General features: G+C 45.1%; 1 protein-coding gene and 1 long non-coding RNA gene across 2 annotated transcripts in view; one reads left to right on the top strand and one right to left on the bottom strand.

Annotated features, from left to right (window-relative positions):
- The window catches only part of rims2a (regulating synaptic membrane exocytosis 2a), a 117,477-nt gene that overhangs the window by 90,670 nt on the left and 4,175 nt on the right, over positions 1 to 22,632 (top strand). The window contains exons 24-28 of the mRNA XM_068755128.1: positions 5,400 to 5,500; positions 6,742 to 6,744; positions 6,848 to 7,014; positions 7,488 to 7,724; positions 13,218 to 13,435. Of these exons, the coding sequence (XP_068611229.1) occupies positions 5,400 to 5,500; positions 6,742 to 6,744; positions 6,848 to 7,014; positions 7,488 to 7,724; positions 13,218 to 13,435 (726 nt within the window). The remainder of the gene's footprint in view (positions 1 to 5,399; positions 5,501 to 6,741; positions 6,745 to 6,847; positions 7,015 to 7,487; positions 7,725 to 13,217; positions 13,436 to 22,632) is intronic.
- Positions 433 to 10,514, bottom strand: LOC137910738 (uncharacterized). Its single transcript, XR_011106076.1, has 3 exons — positions 10,392 to 10,514; positions 757 to 850; positions 433 to 596 (listed from the first exon to the last, which is right to left on the bottom strand). It is a non-coding gene; the product is annotated as an uncharacterized lncRNA (long non-coding RNA).

The raw sequence follows: 22,632 nt of genomic DNA, 5'->3' as shown, positions 1-22,632 counted from the left end.
TGTCTGATGGAGGGACACAGTCACACCACTCCCTCACCGACACAGGTTGGTTGGTCTGGGTGTGGATTTAAGACACTTAAAGTTATGTTTCACTTTGGGAGTGCACTCAACCTTTTTGATAAGCACTGATCTGAGTCCAAGGACACCAACTCATTTCATGTGACCTGACGGTGAGGGGATGCTCCCACCAGACCCGCATGGTGCTGAGGTGGAGCAGCAGAAGCCTTCATATTAGAAAGCATAGCTGCAACAGGGGCTTTACGTGATGCAATGCAAATGACACAAACAACATGAATAATGATGACGTTTTACTTGGATATAGATTTTATTGCCATTGTCAGTGAAAAGGATTCTCAAACCAACGTGCAAAATGAAACATTAAATCCCGATAAAGATAGACTGAGATTGTTTTTTTAAATGAAAATAGATTGATGATCTGGAACTATTTTTTTTTTTTTTATGACATTTGCTAAATGTTAAACTCTTTCTCACAACATTGAAGGAAGTGGAAAAAGTGACCCAGAATCCACGTCCGTAACTGGATCGGATCTGCCTCAGCCTCTTCTTTGGCACCATATCCACTCCCATGTGAGAAGCTTTGTGGCAAACACAAGAATGATAACGGTCATGCTAAGTAAGAGTGGATTTTTGCATATGAAATATCCTTTAGCGTAGCGTGATCAAATGCAGTTGGCTGTGTCTTATTCATGGCCTCGAATAAAGGTTGGCACATTCAAAGTCTTGACACCATCCTACCTTAGTGACCTTTCTTTGGAGAATTCTTCCTCGCTGTCCTGTCACCATTTGTGTGGATAATTTACACCTTATTCGAGCCTCACCAACTTCAGACCTGGGCAATATACAGGTGAGACTAAGTAAAGAAAAAACAGAGACATAAGGAAAGGAGGGTCTCTTTCGTCATGCTTTGTATGGACCAGCAGTATTTATGCCCCAGTTCAGCCTTTGTCTTTATGCGTGGTGTGGGTTTGCAGTGCAGCATGCGGTTGGGGTTTATGTGGATGCCAAAATGATTGTGGACATTTCATTTCCCAAAATAAAACAAAACTAAAACATCTTTCTTGCTGTATGGAAAGTCTCATATTTGCAATGTAAAACGGGATCTGCAGCCGCGCTGCTCTCCGAGGCGACACCTGATGGGCCTGGAGGTGCCGCGTTTGCTTCACTGGCTTGCTGTGCTTCCATGGAAACATTGAACTGATATGACACCCACAGAGTCTGTGATTTGCTTTTCATTAAGTAAAGTTTAACGCCTTGATTCCAGTGAAACGGCAAAAATAGATTGTAATAATCATTAGAAATGTGTTGTGATGTGATGTTTGGACGGAGACGGGAGCACATGGGAAAGATGTCTGGAACGTTCCCCGGGTAAATGGGTTAATTCTTAATAGGTGATGCTGTCGTGATCGGCTGGATCAAAGAGGACGAGGACAGGATCCTGCTGGAACGGCATCCATGACCCAGATTCACATTGACACTGCTCTGATTATTGCATTATCGCTTTAGTCGTAAATACATTGATTATTGAGTCGTTGAGAGCACTGAGGTTGATTTCATGCGTCTAAATAATTTGGCAGTCCACTATTGTGAGCCCAGCGGGTGATCCAGTGAGACCTTTTCTGTGAAATGGTGACGTTAAGATGGCTTCATGGTGGCACGACGGCGCAGTGGGTAGCACTGTTGCTTCTCAGCAAGAAGGTTCCGGGTTCGATTCCTTTCTGCGCAGAGTTCGTATGTCCTCCGCTTGTCTGCGCGGGATTTCTCCGGGTTCTTCGTTTTCCTCCCGCCTCCAACAACATGCCATTTAAGTGAATTGATTACTCCAAGTTGTCCGTAGTGTGTGAGTGTGTGAGTGTGTGCGTGAATGGTTGTCTATGTGTAGCCCCGCAATGAGCTGGCAACGCACCCGGGGTGTGCCCCGCCTTGTGTCCGTAATCAGCTGGGATGGATGGATGGATGGATGATGTCTTCATGGTGTCTGTGGGATCCTGTCCATAGCTCCGAGCTCTTGATGGGCATCTTTACTGTTAGTCTGTTTACTGTGTCTTTATTTGTGCAGGTGTGATTCGGTATCATTAAACCTTCTGACTTCTCATTACCCCTGTAGGTTTTATTCGTTCATGTATTTATAAGACGCCTCAGTAACACTGATGCCGATCCATGATGGTGTTTATTGTGGAGGAATCTTCAGTAACCGCCATGAAGCTGAAATATGTTTTTTTGTGATCTTGAGCGTCGCTGGCTTCTCTGTTGGAGTTATATGTGTTATATAGCGTCTTAATACTGCCCTGTATTAACCCACAGATGACATGAGTCGTCTTAATACTGCCCTGTATTAACCCACAGACGACATGAGTCGTCTCAATACTGCCCTGTATTAACCCACAGACGACATGAGTCGTCTTAATACTGCCCTGTATTAACCCACAGACCACAGGAGTCTCCTCCGCACCGACTCCTTCTAGATTTTCACTCACATTTCTTCTTTATATGGTGCTCTCTTGTGCCGATGACCCACATGATGAAGAGAAAAATTATCACGCGCTCTGTTGATTATCATTTGACTTTGTAATGAGATGATGTCTGCCGCCACGAAGACGTGAAAGCTGTTGAGGCAGATGTCTCACCTTGTCCTTTTAAAAAAATAATAATCATGTAACACTTCGTTATTCACCCTAATGGGGTTCTAACCGAACAAATGCAAATTCTGTTTGAGGGGTGGGGGGTATGAAAGTAAAGCGTGTTTTTTCCGGACAGAGCTAAGAAGTGAGTGCAGCATCATCACACACATGTTTTGTTGGCTGATGGAGGGACTGAAGCACAGGGAAAGGAGGAGACAGGAAACGGGGGCCGTTCTGGACCACTCCAGGGCGAACGGAAGTAAAGGACATGAATAATAAGATAATCGGAGGCAACAATCTTGTTGTTGTGTAACCTTGTTTCAGATACTCACGGGAATACTGTGCCTGTGTGTGTGTGTGTGTGTGTGTTCTCTTCTCTACTACTGATACATTTGCTTATTTTCCCGTTTCTCTGTGAAGCTGTGAGGTAGTCGGCTCTCTCTTTTGTGTGCTCGCTGCTCTGTGCTTCCAGTTTGTGTCGTTTTGTGTACCTTTCCTTTCTTTTCTGTTGTTTTTCCAGGCTGTCTCCCCACAGTTGCACCCCCATGCAGACTCAAGCGACATTCACTTCTCCTTTTACCCGCCTGTCCTGTTCCCCGCTGTCCTCAGAGGACCGGGGGCATTAACATTTCTTTGCTGTTTCAGCTCTTTCAGCACAGAACCTCTCCCCCCCCCTCTCGTATTCCTGATAACTAATCTTTCCGCCTCTCCCCCAGCCTCTCCTGGCCTTCTCACTGTGATCATGGTGGTGTGTTCTTGCTGTACTCTATGATTTTCTTTTACCTGTTTAGTGTTTGCTGTTTGTCATTGTCGTGTCCTGTTGTTGTCTTGTGTCCCTCTCTTCCTCCATCTTCGTCCTCCTCACTTTGACCCGTCAAACCTAGCAGTCTTGGTGTTCATGGTGAAGACAGCGCCCCCCCCTCCCTTTCTTCTCCCCCCCTCGTACCCTTCGTGCATCCTCTCACATCCATCTTCCTGTCCACTGTCTGTGTCTGTCCATTCTGTGATGTGATCCCAGAAGACATGGACTCACCAAGTTGGACGAACTCAGGTCTGTCCCTTCTTCTTCTTCTATGCCTCCTTTCTTTTCGGACTCTCCTCTTCTTCTCATACTCTTATTCACTCTGTGTATCCGCCTGGCTTGGCTTCCCCAGTCACCTCCCATCGTCTCTCTCTGCCCCCCCCCCCCCTGTTTGCTTGCCTCCATTCTATTGATGTTTGGGCTCTGGATCATTCTGTAGATGAGGCCTCCATCTCTCTGCATGCACGGTCATGCCACTGGGGCTACTTTGCAGTAGGTCTTCAACAATGACCAATAGATTGTCATTAAGGACATAAAGTCAGTTTCATACATAGTCTCCTATTTTTAGGATTCCTCATGGTGTCCCGTCTTCACCGAGGCTGCCAGAGCCGGTTCTGGAAGTCAGCCAAGATATGAGACGTTAGATATATCCTGCTAATAAGTAAACTATGAAATCTCCAGGCAGGCAGATGTTGTCATGTCTGACAGAGCCTGAAGGCCTGCATCCTGCCTGTTTACAGTCCACATGCATCCTATTCATATGCTAAACTCACTTCTTCTTCTATGTATTCACCGTACAGACCAGTGAGTGGAATCAGACTCAATATCAACCAAAACTATTCAACTATTCCTTTATGTCATCATGTGATTTACCTGACGAAATTCATAGTCAGCCTCCAGCTACTGTTTAATTTTAAAGCCACTGAGCTAAGACACAATATCATTGAAACAAACCCTGACTGTAATACAATCCGGCTGAAATCTATCTGTAAGAAAAGCAGCATAAACGTTTTTAAAGCGCAATCTTCAATCTCCAATGAACTCTGTAAAAGAAAAGGGAACAATCAAAGAAGAGAGAAGACGCCGCTGTAAAGAGAAAAAATGGCTTTGCCTCATCTCTGCTGTCACTCATTGGCTCGCTGTTTGTACTTGCATCTGTGTGTGTGTGTATATGCAAATCTATAGACGTGTGTGTGCATTGCACTTTATGTGTTCATTCACATTGCCTTAATCATTGCTGCCATATGACACAAAAGACAGAGAGCAGGCGGAGAGACTGGAGCTGACAGCTGCAGCAGGACAGTCCTAGTTAGGTCGTGAACAGCTGGCGAAAGTTCTTGTGAGGTATTATTTTTGTGTTTTTCTTCCATTTGCTGCACAAAATCTACTTTGTGTACAGTGTCCTGGTTTTCTTACCTCCTAGAGAAAATGGATCAGCTTGTGGCAAAGAAATTTGCGATGGCAGCAGCGCTCAGCCATCATTTAGCAGCGAAGAGGCAGGAAGCAAGATGATGAGACGGAGCATTGAAATGGCAAAGAATTACTCAGATCAATTGGGAATTTCATTGGCTGTTACCTAGATGCACAGTGTATCCAAACACAGGTCACTAGCGGGGTTGGAGTTTGTTAATAGCGGTGTTTGTAGTGTTGACAGTTGATATATTATGCAGCGGTAACAGTAAATTGTACATTTGGAATTAATTCAAATAAAGATTTCCCATGAAGAGAAGCGACCCCAGGACGTAGCTGCCTGATGCGTAGCACAGCTTACTGTTAGCAGCTCTTACTGCGGCCAACCATGCAGCTTTCTCCCATTAGACCTGTCCTTGTCATAGGCCATGGCTCATAGCTCAGCAGAAGCTTGCCTCTCAACACAGCAGTATGTCCCATCCATCAGGCCTTCCTGGCTGCCTCAGCCACCCCCACCCCATCTGACCGTCCCCTATCTCTGTCTCTAGGTATGGACATAGAGGAGAGGACCAGACAGATGAAACTGAAGATGAACAAGTACAAGCAGGGAGTGGGATCTGACTCCAGACTGGAGCAGGACTACCACAAGGTAAAAAAAAAAAACACGCACAGACATGCTGGATGTTCGCCTCGCTGAACCCGAGCCGACACTTCACCGTTTGCTTGGCTGCATTATGCATTGGCCATATGGCGCTTTGCATGCAGTCAAGCATGTACACACGCAAATATCAACGTCACTGCAAATGTACATTAAATGTCTGCTCCAGTGTACATACTGTAGAAGCATACAAATACACCGAAGGAGGAAAACACTCAGCTCAGCTCAACGGTCGGTCAACAGTTAAGCTACATTGTTTTTTAACGTGTCAGTTTCACCTTCATTGAACACTGTGTACCTTCCCTTCATGGTATGAAGCGATGCAGCTGTTCCGCGCTGACATTTCATTCCCGAAAATGATGCCGCAACGATAACTTGGATTAATTCCCAGACCTCAGATCAACAATTATTCACAGGCAACATAAAACAAAAAAAAAAAAAACATATTAACAGTAAGTTGTGACTGAATGCTTTACACAAAGTAAATAGAATACTTTGGAAACAAGCTGGAGACAACCAGCGGTAAGGGGAGGACATGCGTTTTCTCCTTGTCCTTTGGGTGAAGCCTTTCATCGTAAATGGAAGGATTTAGACAGTGAGAGCTTGCAGAGTCCAGTGTTTACTACACTGCTCTGGAAGGATCCTGGGCGTGTTTAGAGAGCCTGGCCTGAGCCCAGTGTCTTCCTGCCTGAGCCAAGCCATGCAAGACTCTGCTCTGCTTCCAGCGCACCTTTTAAGTCAGTGGTATGCAAACTGTTGCATCAGCTTTGTGTTTGCAGGCCTATAAAAAGCAGATTCACTCGTGACTCATCCTTGACTCGACAATATCTTCCTTGGCAGTGCCTGCACCAAACAATGACCCCACTTTTGTTAAACTAGAAATCTGAACACTCCGCCAGCTATTAAACACGTAAAGTGCACACAAGATGCTGTAGACAGGCCTAGTTTTACACATATCGTCATCCAAGTTAAGCCTCTGGGGAAACTCAGAGTAAAGCTCGTTTAATACAAATGTGCCTTCCAACTTTCGGTGGAAGTAGAAACACCCTGATTATATTTCTAGAAATAAAGTAGTTCCTCGAATGCAGGAAACGCCCTTGAAATTAGGATTTAATTTGAACAGTTGTACAAATATTTCCAGTTGCTCATGCATGCATGTTCTCCACCGTGTCTGCGTGGGTTCTCTCCGGGTTCTCTCCGGCTTCCTTCCAACACCAAACACATTAGGTGAGCAGGTTACGCTAAATTGTCCATATAGGTGTGTGTGTGTGTGTGTGAATATTAAAGTTCATCTTATGTTGTGGTGCCGATAACCATTTTTTTGTGTTCTCTCCGTAGCGTTCAGGCAGAGATCCACGAGCCTCGGACAACCTGTCGGCCAAGTCGTCGGACAGCGATGTAAGCGACGTGTCCGCTGTGTCGAGAACCAGTAGTGCCTCTCGGTTCAGCAGCACGAGCTACATGTCTGTCCAATCAGAAAGGCCGCAAGGAAACCGCAAAATCCGGTAGGCTGACATCCACTGGGGCACACTGAACTTTATCTCAGGCATTAATTCCTCACATTGTTACCAGGAGTGGACAAATCCTCCCCAGCTGTGAACTTTCCACATGCGTTGCCATGTCCAGACATTTTCCACTTTGAATATGGTTTGCACGTGGTTAAACTTGAAGAGAAAAATTTGTCATTTTCTCACTGTGATGAGTTCAAATTTGGCTCCTTCTGGAACCAAATGATTGAACTTGCTCATTCCAGCTATGGTGGACGTTTGTCCATCTCTGGCAACACATACAACTTTGGGTGTCTGGTTGTCTTCCTGTGCATGATCTTTTTGCTGGAACACCTCTGTTTTGTTCTACTGAGTCTGTGTTTGCCCTCGGCTGCACCATGTATTTGTTCAAAAACAAAACTATATTCATGCGTTGTGTGGTTTTCTTTCTGCTTTGCATGTGCCGCTGTTTCATCTGTCTCCGACTTCAGCCTGTTGCATTCGAGGAGCCAGTCTCGTGAGGGGGATGAGCATTTAGGAGGAGTGCTAGAGGAGGAGGCGGGTGGGGGGGTAGGAGAGGACAAGCGAGGGGCTGGTGAAGAAGGGCGGTTGCAGGGAGGGGGAGAGGAATCGGGGGAAGGAGTAGAGACAGACAAGGAGCATCGGGAGATTTTGCTGGAGAAGGAAGAGGACGTGCACCAGAGGAGTATCTCAGAGACTGACCTCAGGTAACATGTGTTAGCCTCTAAGTGTAGACCCCGCCCCCCAAGCCATGCACCGACTCCTGCACGGATATATTGTGTGCAAAGCAGGCTGATGTGGACCCTCAAATATCTAACTGTGCTCCTTTTAATGAACCCTGACTAACACTAGATTAGACAAATATCACAGAGCAGCCCGTTCAGACTTAAGTGCTCTATGCCTCAGCATAGAGCACCAAGCATTTGTGATGAGCCCACGTCACAAAGAAAATCACATGCTCCTTGTGTCCAAAGAGACGGGCTCAGTTTCATTGTCTGAGATATTAAGATCCTGCAGGAATGCATTTCAGAAAATAAGTGTGCTAATAAGGCATTCTTGTTTATACAGGCTGTCAGAAGGGAATAACAGGAACGTGAAGGAGGGCGATCTTAAGAGTATTAGCATGACTCCAACCTGTGTAATACAGGAATCAATATTGTACCCAATTTCTGGTTGGAAAAGTGATGAAGTCTCTTTGTGCTAAACTCTGGCTTCATTTACCGACTCCTCTGAAGAGGACATGTTTTTGTACAAACCTGCCGACACTGGAACTCGTTGCCGAGCGTCTGTCCAGGGTAATTAATTAAAGGGTATAATTAAAGTCAGAAATATGATGAAGCATTTTTTTATTTCGCCATGTAGCATGAGAAATATTTGTGCATGTCATTGTAATCCATCACATGCATGAGTGAACGTATGCCTACGAGTGTTTTCTTTTTGAGGTGGTGCATGAAGGCTGATTTGGTTTGCACATGTTCAGACTGAATTTTTTTTCACAATACTTAATGGAATTGTGGCTCCAAGAGTAGAGCTTCATTTCTGAAGAGTGTTCAACTGCCAGGTGTAAAAAGCCAATAACACATGGATTTCGGGTCCAGCAGTGGGATAAGACCTCAGCTTACCGACATTACAGGTTGTCTTCCCCCATCAAATCACATTCACAGCAGGATTCACTTGAGTTTCCCTGGAGAAGCACATTTTAATGAAAGCTACAGTGCATCCTACGCTGTGTGCTTAACTCTGCACCAGTGTGTACAGTCTGATTAAGAAAACACTGAGCCCCCATGTGTAGGTGGGATGGGCGATGTGAGCAGATCAACTCAAAGATACTTACTGCACCTCTAGTCACAGATGAGCACCAGAGGAACACAGTGCTGTGCCGTCTGCTTCACTTGAATTGTTGTCTGTACTGCGACGTGCTTGGATGACGTATCTTTCTGTGTTTATCAAATGCTTTCTGAGTGTCACTCTAAAGCTGCAACTTGTCATCCCAAACCTCCCACAATCTGCTACCTACTTCTCAACAGGCCATTTCTCTCTGTAAAATAGCAAGGAAAGCAGCTTCAGAATGCCAGAGTCAGTGAACTATTTATCAATTTGCATAATTCATTAGCATGCATCATAATAAATAGCTTTAAATCAATAGAAGGCTCAGAAATAATTTTAGTTTTGGTATTTAAATAAATTACAATTAAAGTTCTTCCTATGACCAAATTTAAATTTCTGTGAGCATATGGGGAAAATATGTATATATATATATATATATACATATTAAAGATTAGGATTTATATAAAAATATTCAGGCTACTGATTTAATTAACAGAAAATTGATTAATAAATGTTTTAATTATCATGTAATCACCTGAATATGTCTTTCTAATGTTTTTCCCTCAATCAACTTGAATGTTTCACTCATGAAAATGCATCTTTCCCAATGCTGTTTGGTTTTTCTAAACTGTTACCTGCACACAGAGGGATAGGATATTTTCATACATCCCACTAAATACTATTATATTATTATTATTATTGTAGTTGCCTCACGTTTCATGTGTTGTTCTTCATTGTCGCACGCTTAGCAGTCTGATTCGCTCTGGTCTTTCTGCGATAACAACGAGTGTCTTTATTTTCCATGTGCCCTTACGTAAAGCTTTGCTGGTGACGCCTCACATCAGCCCTTCTGATAAACACAAGGCTCACTGTAAGAGCCTCAGGATTGATGGCGCTCGCAGCCAAAATAATTACCGCGGCTTCTGGAGATCATTTCAGGAGTCAGGAGGTGTGAGGAATAAGATTATACCTGCATCAAGTGATAAAGCGTTCATTCGGAGCTCTGCTCATCTGTGCATGAACGCCACAAGCTACTTTTACCTCTGACTCATCCACTGTGTATTGAGGTCGCAGTGTAAATATGCAGCTGTTGCATGTGAAACAAGACCGATCAGATCAGTGTAGCGTACAATCCTCTTGATAGCCACATGTGTTTTTAGTCCAGGAACACTTTGAGAGACAGACGGTTCGGAGCGATGAAGGCTCCCCCTTAAATCGCACATCACTTATTCTCCGCTGTGTTCCTAGTTTAGTCCAATAATGTCTCCCAGGTGTCGTCTCATCACCCAAGGAAGAGTACAGACAGACAGAGTATCAGCGAAAGGAAAGAGTGGCCACTAACTTTAACCGACTTCAACAACACAACCTCAGCCGACTCCAGGTTGATAATACCTTTCTGAAGATTAGCTTCGAGCTGCACTTGATCGCTTCAGCCTGTGATGAAAGGCTTTGGAGCCATGCTGATAGACATGCATTCATGATCAGAATCAGAATCAGAATCAGAAACACCCATGCAGTCGACCCGGGAAACAGTTATTCTGCCTCACCTGATAAAGAAGCAGTGATCCTCCGGGGAAAGGCCAATAAGACGAAGGGACGACGACTGGGTGCTGCACATGCAGCATCCATAATCTCTGTCCCAGTTGGATAAACATCACGCATTGGGGGGGACACAACAGCTAAGCATCATGTGGCCATTTTCAAAGTACGCTGCAGCGTTTTATTTTGTAGTAATCCTGTAGCTTCGGGATGATAAGAACCTTGTTTTTATGTGAAGAAGACTGACGATGGCGACGTCAGCCAAATGTCAAATGTGATGATATCGTCCACAACAAGATGACATAAAAAAAAGTCAAGTTTCATTTGGCGTTTGGAAATTCTTGGCCTCCATGAAAATACCTGGTGAGAAATGTGCATAACGAACACTGTGTTCTTTGGGCGGAGGCTGGAATCCCCAGAGCTTTCCTGTTTTTCTAGCAAGGACATTTACACAGCGAGACCGGCCTGAGTGCCAAGACCTGTTCAGAGCGAGGGAGAAGAGCTGCAGGAATTGCAGGGCATGTCAGCTGATGCCGTTCGCACATTCATTTTACAGCGTTGTTTTTCTGTCCAGTCAGTTTGATCGCTGCAGTGTATCCACTTTGACCAGTGGTTTGTCCATTTGGCTGGTTTTGATGAGGAACAGGGTGACATTTGAAGTTTTACTGCTACACTAATTAAGTTCTGACCGACAGGAGCTGCGACATTTTGTCTGTACAGTTTGTGCAGTGGAAGAACATTCATCTCATTAGATTAATTTATCCCGCCTAATCTTCAATTCCTGGAAGTGTCTTTCTCCGGCGTGTCCGCGCTCGTCTGTTCTTCTAACCTCGGTAATCTGCAGAGGCAGCAACGCCCCGGGTGCAGCTGACCTTGCCGCGGTGCAGATATTTGACGTAATGGAGTAGGCGACGTTGACGCCCCCCGCGTCCATCCGATGAAGAGCCCCCTCGCTGTGATGACAGAGAGCATATTTTAGAATGTCACCTGCACCGCATTGGCCTTGTGGCGTTGTCAGCAGTCGAGGCCTTCGAAGTCAGCTTCAAAAAATCCAGGGCTGCATTAACTGATCAAAGGCACTCATCCCCCCCCCCAATAAGCATTCAATATTTACAGATTAAGGTTACCGTCTGATCGACAGCAGAACATAAACAAAGGGCTTCACACTACAGGCTGAGATGAGAAAGCTGGTGCTGTCATTAATAGCATGTCTGACGTATGTCAACGGCTGGTGACGGCGAAAATACGGCATCTAATCCTCCCAAAGATCAGCATTAAGGACGGGAGCCACCTTTAGATTTCAGTGAGAGGAAGAGAGCCATCATGATCATTTATTAACTTTATCTGTCCGACTGCTTGAAAGGACACATGCTGGAGCTTTGTAGAGGGCCGACCTTTCATTTAAAGGCAATGCTCACCTTCATCTCTAATGCGAGGCGCTGTTGCTGCCTGCACTTGAAGCCCTGCAACAATGTCAGATGTAGTCTCGATTGCATTTAATCTCTTTCTTGATTCTTATAGTGCAGATGTGAAAAACAATATCCGCAATAGCAAAGAGCAGAATTTGAAGCGTAGGATGAAGCCGATTGTCAAAATGATTCTTTTTCCATTTTGTTTCCGTTTCTGCGTCGCTCTCCTGAAGTCGCCTTTGGAAATGAGCTGAATGATGGAGCTCAAGCTCTAATTAATGAGCTGCAGCCTGAGGGCTCTGCACCTCACTCATCCTATTAGCAATGCTGAGCCCATGATACACAATGTCATTTGTCTTTTAGAGATTATTTCAGCAGCAGAGCTAAAAATAAGGCCCTAATTTAGACAATGGCCTATTTCAGAGCTGGAGAATAATGCTGCTGCTGCTTTTTTATTCTTGTGTAAAATTACTGAGTGTCAAGACTCAGGCGCAGAGCGGCTACTCACTCCAGAGAGCAAGAAAGGAAGGCATTGAATTTGTCAGAACCGAATGAAACACGAGAAGCAATTGGGTCAGAAGCACTACCTGTGAGGCTTTGACTCCCAGAGGACTCCTTTCCTTCTTGATCTTGGAACAGCTATTCGGAAACCTGCCTCTCCACAAGTAGCCATCCCGGCGCGCTCAGTCATATTCCTTCATCTTGCCAGCTGCTGTGGCCAAGATTCAAGAATGAGCGTCCTCTTTTGCATGTTTAGCAAGATGGAAGAGCAAAGTGCAACATAAACAGGAGCATAGAAACGACATGGGCTTGAATAGTCCACAGCAATGGTCACTGTTCCACTGATAGTATGATTTTTAGAATGTGATATAGTATTGTAAAATACAAATATATTTGTATCACCAAATTACATATATGCCCCCCCCAAAAAAAAATATATATATACAATTAAGCAGCTATAAATGATATGCAAATAAAAAACACAATGTCAATGCCACTGAAACTCTGATGATGTCTCTGGTGTTTGCTTACAAAAAACTGTTTTGATGGAATAGCTTAAAAAAGTAGTCAGAATGACAATAAAAACTTACTGCATAGTTAATGAGTTAAATAAACTCGACTTTGTCCGGTTTATCTTTCATCACATGATTAAGTCTTTCAGCGTATAACACACGACTTGAACCCTGAACTCTGTCCCTGTCTCCTTTCCACCCCGCACCTTCTCATCTCCTTTGATCCTGCCTTATCCTCTCCTCCTGCCTCCTTCCTCCATCACCCCCCTGACATCCTCTCCACCGGCCTCCTCTCCCCTCTGTCCTCTGCCCTGTCCTCTCCCCCCCCCCCCCCCCCCCCCCCCCCCACACCCAATTCCTTCCTGTGCACGGTGGTGGCTGACAGAGACTTTGCATCCAAAATGAAAAACAGGCAGATGGGCTCGTCGGGTGGGATGAACATGACCAAGAGCACAAGCATCAGCGGCGACATGTGTAATCTGGAGAAGACGGATGGCAGCCAGTCGGACACGCCGGTCGGCACGGTAGGCACTGACGACAAGAAGAGGCGCTCCAGCATTGGTGCCAAAATGCAGGCCATGGTCGGCATGTCACGGAAGAGCCGGAGCACCTCCCAGCTCAGCCAAACAGGTACGAGCCAACACGCTTCTGTCCTGTGTCTTTCCTGTGGTTTTGCTCGGTTTCTATGCTCAATAATTTTCTAACCCTGTTGCTCTGTTTTCTGCAGCTTGCTGCGTTTTCTATCGAGAAGGACTTTTGATTGATAACCTTTCCTCCCATCTTTTTCTTTTCTCTTTTAGGTAACAGTTCTCCTGGAAATTCTCTCCCACTTCTGCTCTATAGCTCCCTTTTATTTCCTGGTAATTGCTCCTCTTTCCAGGTCCGGCACTGATCATTTGTCGTGCTTTGCTTATAATTTCATTTTGGAATATGCCATGCAGCTGCAGCAGCTTTGCTCTTCCTGCCACATAATGACCTCCGCTGGTTGTGTTGTGTTGTGGTGATCTCCGGTCTGTTGTCTCGGTGTAAAGCTCTGCCTTAAATCATGAGCATCTTCAGCACATGTGCAAATGTGCTCACATGCGAGATATATGAAGGGGTGTGTTGTGCTGAGCAGCAGTATCTTGTTTTTTGTCTGCAGCTGAAACGATTATATTTTGCTTCTGCTGAGATTTTTCTGATGCTTGTTTATTTTGAAAAGTCCCTGATTTGAGGGTTTAAGCACAGATGATACTGGGGTCGGCCTGTAAGTCCACTTCCCCTTGCTACTTGTGGCGCTGTGTGTCAGGCGAATCATTTATGCATTTTGTCTATTCAAACTCAAAGTGGTCGACAATGACTTCTACCAAACTGCACTTTCTGTCAGGATGAGGGTGTGCAGATGAATGCGGAGACGGACGCATGACGAGGCATGTCGGTGTGCTCGCGTGGCGCTGCAGGGCTCCCGCTGACTCGTGATTTCACTGGCACATGGGCAAAAAGCCTCATCGCTATCAGTTTGACGTGCTTTAAAATCTGCTTATCAGTTACATCAATATGGCAATAGGCATGATAACAGCTCGGTGTGATTTGAAAAGAGCCAAGTCAGCTGACATATGTTTCAGTTTTTATTTCAAGACCCCATTTGTACAAGTACACACTGGCCTTGCCCCGGAGCTATGAATATTTCACTCAGCACATCTAAGTGCATCAGATGGCGCTGGGGAGCGAGTGCATGCTTCTGCCATCCAATATTTGAGAGCTGCTTTTTGGTTCAGCTCCAGCGAAAACGCTGTCAGGCTGCCTTTTGCCCTACTTTGCTTTATGCTATCCGGAGAGGCTTGTCACCTGATTGAGGCGCACAAGCACAGGAAGATCGATTTTTAAGAATACGCAGAACATGTTCTGCGCTGCTGCTGAATGTTTGTGGAGGTGGGGGAGATCAGCCGAGCGCCGCTGCTCTGCGTTTTTACAATCACAGGTTAATCAAATGAAATGGATGGTAGCATCATGCTCCAGAGGCGCTGGTTAGCTTCTATCAGGCTCTTTTTATGTAAGTGTAAGTTATAGTTTAGATTATTATCACTGTTCACATTTGATTGGTCATTTGAGCTGCGTTGCATTTGTCTGAAGCTTTAGATTTTGACATAAAGAACCAGGAGAAGCTTAAACAATCCAAACGCTGAAGGTGCGGCTGTCACAATATCAGACGTTCACGCCCTAGTTATTACAGCCAGAGCAACTCACAGTCGCAACCCAGCGATTGTCTGTATGTCAAGTGTCCTTGAGAAAGATGCTGAACCCCAGAGGACTCCAAATGTGTGATTGGTGGTCCTGATGAACAGCATGTCGACTTCTGCAGCCACTTCTGAATGAATGAATGAATGAATGAAGGGCTGTGTTATAAAGCACCCCCAGACTAGATCAGTCAGTAAAGAGAGGAACTTTGTGAGGTCCATTTACCATCTGTGAGGTTCTCTATCAGTCACAAGCTACAGAACATTCATTCATTTATTCCTCGTTTTGAAGAGGAGATGAATTACGGGTGGCGGGGGTTGTTGGAGCCTATCTCAGCAGGGCGGGGTACACCCTGGCTGTGTCACCAGCGCATTGCAGGGCCCACTACAGAACATGTACTTGTGAAATTCCTAACACTTGTGTACATCATTTATGTTGAATCCAGAACTTTCAGTATGTTTAGGTTGCATCTTAACTTATGTAGGCCGTTTCTTCAGGTGAATGATCAGCGATCAGTGGCCGCTGATCTTGTCTGAATCAATGTTTGTCGTGTGGAGTTTATGCTAGGCTTCTGTTTTGTATTAGTCCATAGATCCATAACAGAACCTGAATGCATGAGGGCAGAGCAAACAATGCAGAACATCTGCAACAGCGAACACCAGAAAGGCTCCAGTGACTTGATCTGATTGATCATTTTCACAAAGAGAGGAGATTTTTTTAAAGACATTAGAAACGCATCTGCCTTGATAAATGAGAGTTTATTATCTATGGAAAAAAAATACATGGATTTTTAGCTATTAATTAACAATGTGGTTACAGGGCAGCGGGAATATTTCACAGTCGGAGCGTGATTATCTGGAACGTGCATAAATAAATAAACATGGAAATCGATAATAAGCTCATGCACGTGTGTTTAGGGGCTTTGTTGGTTTTGCTCCGGTCATCGCGAGCAACCTGAAACATCAAGCTGATTTATTATCCTCCTTTTTCCCAGCCGTCAGCAGTCCTGCAGTCCTTGGTGCATTATGATTTAGGCTGAATAGAGAGTGGCTTTATTCCCAGTATCCCCTGACCAAACTGCTGCTCTGCATCCTGACTCAGCAAAAAGCAAACAGTAACACTAAAGCCTTTTGAAAATCTATCTGCATGCATTTATCTGGGCATTGCTCCATATTTTATTCCTTCTGATTCGCGTCTAAAAAAGAGGCCCCTCACAATTCCAGAGCATTTACTATCTGTGTTACGTGTCGTAAGCGCGGATATTCTCTTTTCAAAATCTGCTTCTAAAGACGTCCGCATTTTACAGTATTGACCTGCTGGTCCCAATTGTATCTTACAGCGAGTCATTACTGGATGAGCTACTCTTAAAGGTAGGCTTGATGTGTTTTTGCAACACACATCGCTGAGAAAAGCGGCACAGTGGCACAGTGGGTAGCGCTGTTGCCTCACAGCGACTTAAAATCTGACTTGTGGCCTTTCTGTGAGGAGTTTGCATCTCCTCCCCGTGTCTGCATGGGTTCTCACCGGGTTCTCCGGCTTCCTCCCACCATGAAAACATGCAACTTGGGTGATTTTGTTACAATAAATTGTCTGTAGGTTTGAGTGTGTGTGTGAAAGGTTGTTTATCTGTGTGTGGCCCTGCGATGAACTGGAGGCTTCTCGCCCATAGACTGCTGGGATAGGCTCAAGCACGACCCGCCAACTGGATTTCAGATAATGAATGAATGAAAGAACATTGATGAGAAAAGCACATTTTCAACATACCTTTTGTACTGCGTAGCAGATCTCCTACCTGTAAGTTTGTAGGACACAGCATTCTGGGTACTTGTTCATGCAAACATGGCTCTGCAGGAGCATTCGACCTCCTCCCTGTAACGCTTTGACCCTCTGCTCCACCCTGCAGGTTCAGACTGTGCTTCCTTTGTGGGTACAGAAGCAGTAGCATCACAGTGGCTCTGCTAGCTTGTAACCAGCAGCATCACACTTGTCCTGGAAACATTCGACCCATGTGCGGAATGCATCCCAGGAGCAGAATCAACTGCAGATTTACAAACAGTTTGGAGGTGAACGGGTGAAGACTTGGTCGGTTGGGACTTGGGTTGGGAACCGGAGGGCCACTGGAGAGGGGAGGGGCCAGTCTATGTCCAGGGCACTGCCGATGTGCCCTTGAGCAAGGACTCGACGACCCCCCCAACCGCTCCAGGCGTGCTGACTATGGCTTCACCCAAAGCCTTCTCTGCATGTTAAGGGTCCCCTACGTGTGTGTGTGTGTGTGTGTCGTGTAGATTGTTTACAGGGTGCCACTATAGGGTGTAAATGTATTTTCCGTTGTGTGTTTGCATGCATAATGACAGAGAATAAAGAGTCCAGATGTTTTAACAGGGCAGGAAATAGTGCCTTAATAGACAAAACAAACAAGGCTGCCTACAACGAGAGAGAAGCAGGGAAAATCTAGTTTTCCAGCAGCGGTTCTTGGTTGGTTCTACTTCTCTACCTGACGTTGCAGTGCACCAAGTTACATCTCCTCAGTTGAAAATGTGTTAAAAAGAGAGAGACTAAACTGTTACATTTACTCTATTCATTTAAATGCATCAGAGGAAGCCACTAGTTGTAAAAGTAAACTGTAGGCAACATGTCCAATGTTGGTCTTTCTTTTGCTTCTCAGACAGACAGAATGGTTCCATTTGATTAAATATTCATTATTAACACCTCACGTAATCACAGAACAAAAGTTTTTCACGCAGACGTGCATGAAACTAATTTACTAGATGAGAAATACGAGCAAAATGTAAACTCGAGACACAGGAATGCAGTTGCAGCTTCGTTTCCTCCTCCTCGCGCATCGAGTCCACGTACTGACGTAGTTCTGGGCCGCCAAAGTCCTCACACAGACTGTTGTGTATATGCTAAAATAGCTGAACTTTGAGCTTCGAGCTGAGGTAATTTATCTTAAGTTGAGTTGGCCTCCTATCTCAGCAGCTCCTCTGTTAGCCGTGATGCTAATTAATGTCCCAGGGGCCTGAAGCAGACGTGCTGCTCTCAGGATGATGCATGAAAGGAAGGCAGCAGCAGCAGCAGCAACTCGGGTACAAGAGGCTGGACACCGCCGCCCGCTGCCCTCTCTCTCCCTCTCTCCCTCAACCTCACTTATTCTTTTGTATGTCTATCATCAAATCCATTCTGTCTTTTTTCCACTCTTTCTCATTTCACCTTTGCTTTTCCGTCGGCTCTGCATTCTCTAGCTGCCTCTCTCCAACTCTATTGCTGCATTTCTCTGGAGGACTCATGAGCTCTCAGACGAGTCCTAGGCTGTGTGTGTGAAGTAATCTATACATTCTCAAAGATGGCTGGAGTTTCGACATGGAGTCTTCTTCCTTTCTTTGCTACTCATTTCCGTGGACTAAAAGATGGGACTAAAATAGAGTTTCAAAATTTACTAAAATCTTTCTTTATTCTGTTCATTAAAAAAAAAGACAAAAATATGATAGACTGACTTTTTCATACATTCTTCTGATTGGATGCGGATGTGTTTGGGAGGTGGAGCAGGAGAACATGCCCGTGGTAACTAGGAGCGGGTACCCTCTGTAGAGCTGGCACTCAGAGGCTCACAGTCGGGTCTGGCCAATCCGATAATGTAATGACCTCAACCTTAACTCAGACGTCGGTGAGGAGGAAGTCAGCACATTGTTTCCTGTCTGTATGTTTTTATTCCCTAACCTGACATCATTAGACCAGCCGCTTTCTGCAAAGCCTGTTTCTCCATGGTGATCAGATCAACCTGATGTGAAATACGTCAAGAAAAACTTAAGTGCCAACTGAAGACTGGGATACGATCATCTTTTGATTGGAGGATTTACATTTAAAACCTGACATTAGGTTGCCTGTTTACTCTATGCAATGTGTATTTCTGAAAAAAAGAAAAAGGAACAGAATTTTACAGGGGTTAGGTTTCTATGGCAACAGTGCACCTGGAGTGCACATTGGTCAGTATAAAATAGGGCAGGTTTGGCCTGTGTTTGGTTACCATTTACTATCTGAGGCTTTGCAGTGTCACCAATGTGACTCTGGCACTAAAAACAAGTGTCTGCTTCGCATTGTCAAGTTCAAAATGTTTTCTCCTCGCTCGTTTTTAGCCGACAGCTTGGCCTTCTTTAGATTTAAGTATTCATAGAAGTGAATGTTGTCAAGGTTGCTGTGTTTCCGGGCCTGAAGGGCTTTAGAGTCACTGATGACTTCATGTTTATTCACGAGCTGTGTGTCTGTCGGTGGACTAAATCAACTGTGCTGTGCCTCAGAGCAGAATAGAACCAATGTTCTTGTGCAGATATTTTATATTCTATTATCCTGTAATTATGCAGGAACAGGATTTAATGATTTACTATTAATGTCATCCCTTTGGGGATATAAGTACACTGACTGCAGGCTGTGTAAATTAGGTGAAGAAATGTTGAAAGGGAGGAGTTCTGATTATTTGCTTGAGCAGCTAGCGGTGCACAACATCATTCATTCATCTTCTTGAAGATGAGGCAATTGTCTCGTCTCCGATCATTGTAATCGTCTCGTCTTCACTGGTCTGCCGGAGCGAGCGGCGGGATACACCCCGGACGAGGTGCCAGTTCATCGCAGCAGTACACAACATCCTCTTTACAATATCTATACATAACCCCCATCAACTCCAATTCACTTTTACTTTTCATTGTTGGTGTATAAAGATACCAAGAACAATTTAGAACCTTTTGATGATGATCCAGATCACCATGTGGACGGTGTAGATCCAATTAGGATGGGGAAAGAGCTGCTTAGCGGAGGTCTGCGCTCTCTGAGTGCTTTTCTAATTCTGTGATTTTCCATTTAGCAGAAACCAGGACATTTGTGTAACAAAACAAACGTGCATTCATCCAAAGCTGCAGACTCCTACTCTGAAGCCCCCCCGCTCCAGCTCCTCTCTGTTCCCACTGGCAGGCCCCGGTGCAGGCCCCGGTTTTATGGCCATCTGTTGAGACTGAGGCTTGGACTCAGTTGAGAATACTTTACATTTCACTGCATTTACGGCTCTGAACCAGACAGACAATAAACTTTCACCCTGCATTGTTAGGATTTTAACTGTAGCTGATAATATCCTTGAGATTGTTTTTGTCTTTAAATGGTGACGACGCCGCTCTGTAGCTGTCAGCTGAGGAGGAAGCCGATGACGTGCACTCAGATTTAAAAACTGCGGTTAGTTTAGTCATGGAGTTTCAGCATGATGTTTCTGCTCCTCATAAAAGTGGTCAAACATATTCTCATTTCCTCTTTCAGTCTGACAAGTACAACACGACTTGACAAATTTGTGCTGCAATTTACACAGGCAAGATTGTACAAATTATAGATGTGGGCTGTAAGACAGAAATAAATCCGCTGGAGCCGTGTCAGTGGTGGTTTTTCATTATTTGTTTGCACAAATACACAAAACCTTGCCTCATTGGACCTCTGTTCTCGCTCTTCATCTGTTCTACCTTCAGTGTTTCTGCCACTAAATGGGACGCAGCCAGGGGACAGACACTCCTGCATGTCACATTTCAATCAGCCCTGTCCTCATTCACGCCTTCCCTCCGAAGGAGTGAACTCTGTCGGAGAAGGCGCGAAGAGGATGGCAGGACGCGGGGTGTGATCACGAATTTCTGTGAAGTCTTTCGTTATGTAGGAAACGTGAGCTGTTATCAAGAAATGTTTGTTTGGAACGGCTGCGCACTTTAGTTTGAGTCTTGCAGCTCCAATTCACAATGGTCAGAAAGCTAAACTGCATGTTGCAGCGATTAAATGCAGATTTTTTTTTCGGTCTGAGCTTAAACATGATATCCCAACTTATTTAATAATATTCCATCCAGGAAGGTGACTGGCTTGCATCGAGGCTGGCAGCAGGGAATGCAAACTGAGATGAGAGCTAGCGAGCGTGTTTCTCTACCTGTGTTCTGGTGTGTCTCCTCATATGTGCGTGATTGCCTTTGCCCTCCATTAAGCTGTGTTTACAGTGTGCGGGGACCAGAGTCACTCTTTGACGCTCGGCCTGGCCTGGGCCTCATTCATCAGGAAGTCGTCCGGAGGCTCCGGCACACTGATCAGAGGGCGTTTACTTAAGACTTCTGGGATATTACGCTCTGTTGTTGTAGTGGAATCAGTCAGATTGTCTGGATTCCTTTCCTCTGCGGCGATCGGGCCTTCTGGTGGTGCGGTCACCGTGGAGTCGGTGCGTCACGACCTGGAATGAAAGCAGATCCGTGTTTTATTGTCTGTGTCGATAGGCATTTGTTGGGAAATCAGTTTGTGTCCCTAAAGCAGACGAGGAACTTCCCAGACAGATGAATTGTCGATTGTATCGTCATGGTTTTTATAAGAAACTTTTTCCACAGACAAATGTTCAAAGAACAGCAGTAAACTTGAAGAGTTTCCTACTTTCCTACTTTTCTTCAGGCACAATTTTGAAGTTTTTTTAAATGGGCTTTTTAATTTGTCAGTGATGTTGACTGTCTCTTCCGACTTTCTTATGTGACCCAGAAGGACGTTGGAAGAGGCTTGCAAATGTAATTAAGCTGCTTTCCTGTTGCCAGGTTCGTGTGTCGGGCGTTGTGCTTGCAAGACAGGGACAGATGTAAAGATGCCTCCCCCCCCCCCCCTCTGTCTTTGTGCAGTGTGGTGGAAGAATAAACTGGGTTGGGGTGCAGCACGTGCCAAATGTGTTTTTATCACATGCACATTGACGCATTTGCTGACATTCGGACTGAGCTGTCATGATTTATTTGCCACACAAGTTCATTGTTGGCTGTTTGCTTTGTGTCATTTCGCAGAATCCAACAAGTTAATCCAATAATAATTCTGATTTTGGCAAAGAAGCAGCGTTGAGAGCTTCGGGATCCATCAGTGGAAGTCTCGTATTCATTAACCTTAAAGTGTTTAGATTATTGTAATTTATGAACATGAGGCCGAGGCGATGAGTGATGAGAAACGGGGGGGTGAAAACTGGTAATATAATAATGTTTGTCAAGGCAACGTCTACCTCAGGATTTAGTTGATCTGAGTGAAGAGAGAAGAATGAACGTCTTCCGTTCATGACCCTGACCTGAAACAAAGTTTTGAAACGGAGAACGCAATAATGTTTCTGGACACGTGTCTTCAGCCGCTCTTAGATCACGTATTACGTTTGTTAGTCGGCTCATCATTTCCAGAACCTCCTGTTATCCTTGACTCAATCTGAACTGGAGTTGTGACCGTTGTTTCCCCCCCCCCCGCATCCCAGAGCTGCACTGCTAGATGGCGTGCAGAATCCTCCTGACTGGCCCGGAGAGAGAAGCTCCTTTATAACTAACCCCGATTCATCAAAGTGAGCAGGATATGTGGGTCAGCAGGTGCTCTTAACTTGTGTCCTCTTTAATGAATTCTGACCCAGTTGGCTGTATGCTATCGTAACCGAGTGCTTTTGTTCCCCCCGTCAACGCAAAGTGTTGCTGACCCAGATGGAACCTGCGTCTTGATGTTGAGCACTGAGAGGCTGAGTTCCTCACTAAAGGGAGCCTGCCCAACCAATGGCGGCACACACAAGGCACAATTCTGCTGGACCTCTTCTGGCAAATTAA

Source organism: Brachionichthys hirsutus, chromosome 3 (assembly GCF_040956055.1).
Source record: "Brachionichthys hirsutus isolate HB-005 chromosome 3, CSIRO-AGI_Bhir_v1, whole genome shotgun sequence".
NCBI classification, from domain to species: domain Eukaryota; kingdom Metazoa; phylum Chordata; class Actinopteri; order Lophiiformes; family Brachionichthyidae; genus Brachionichthys; species Brachionichthys hirsutus.
The sequence above is the reverse complement of the archived record's forward strand: the minus strand, read 5'-3'. Positions and strand labels throughout refer to the sequence as shown.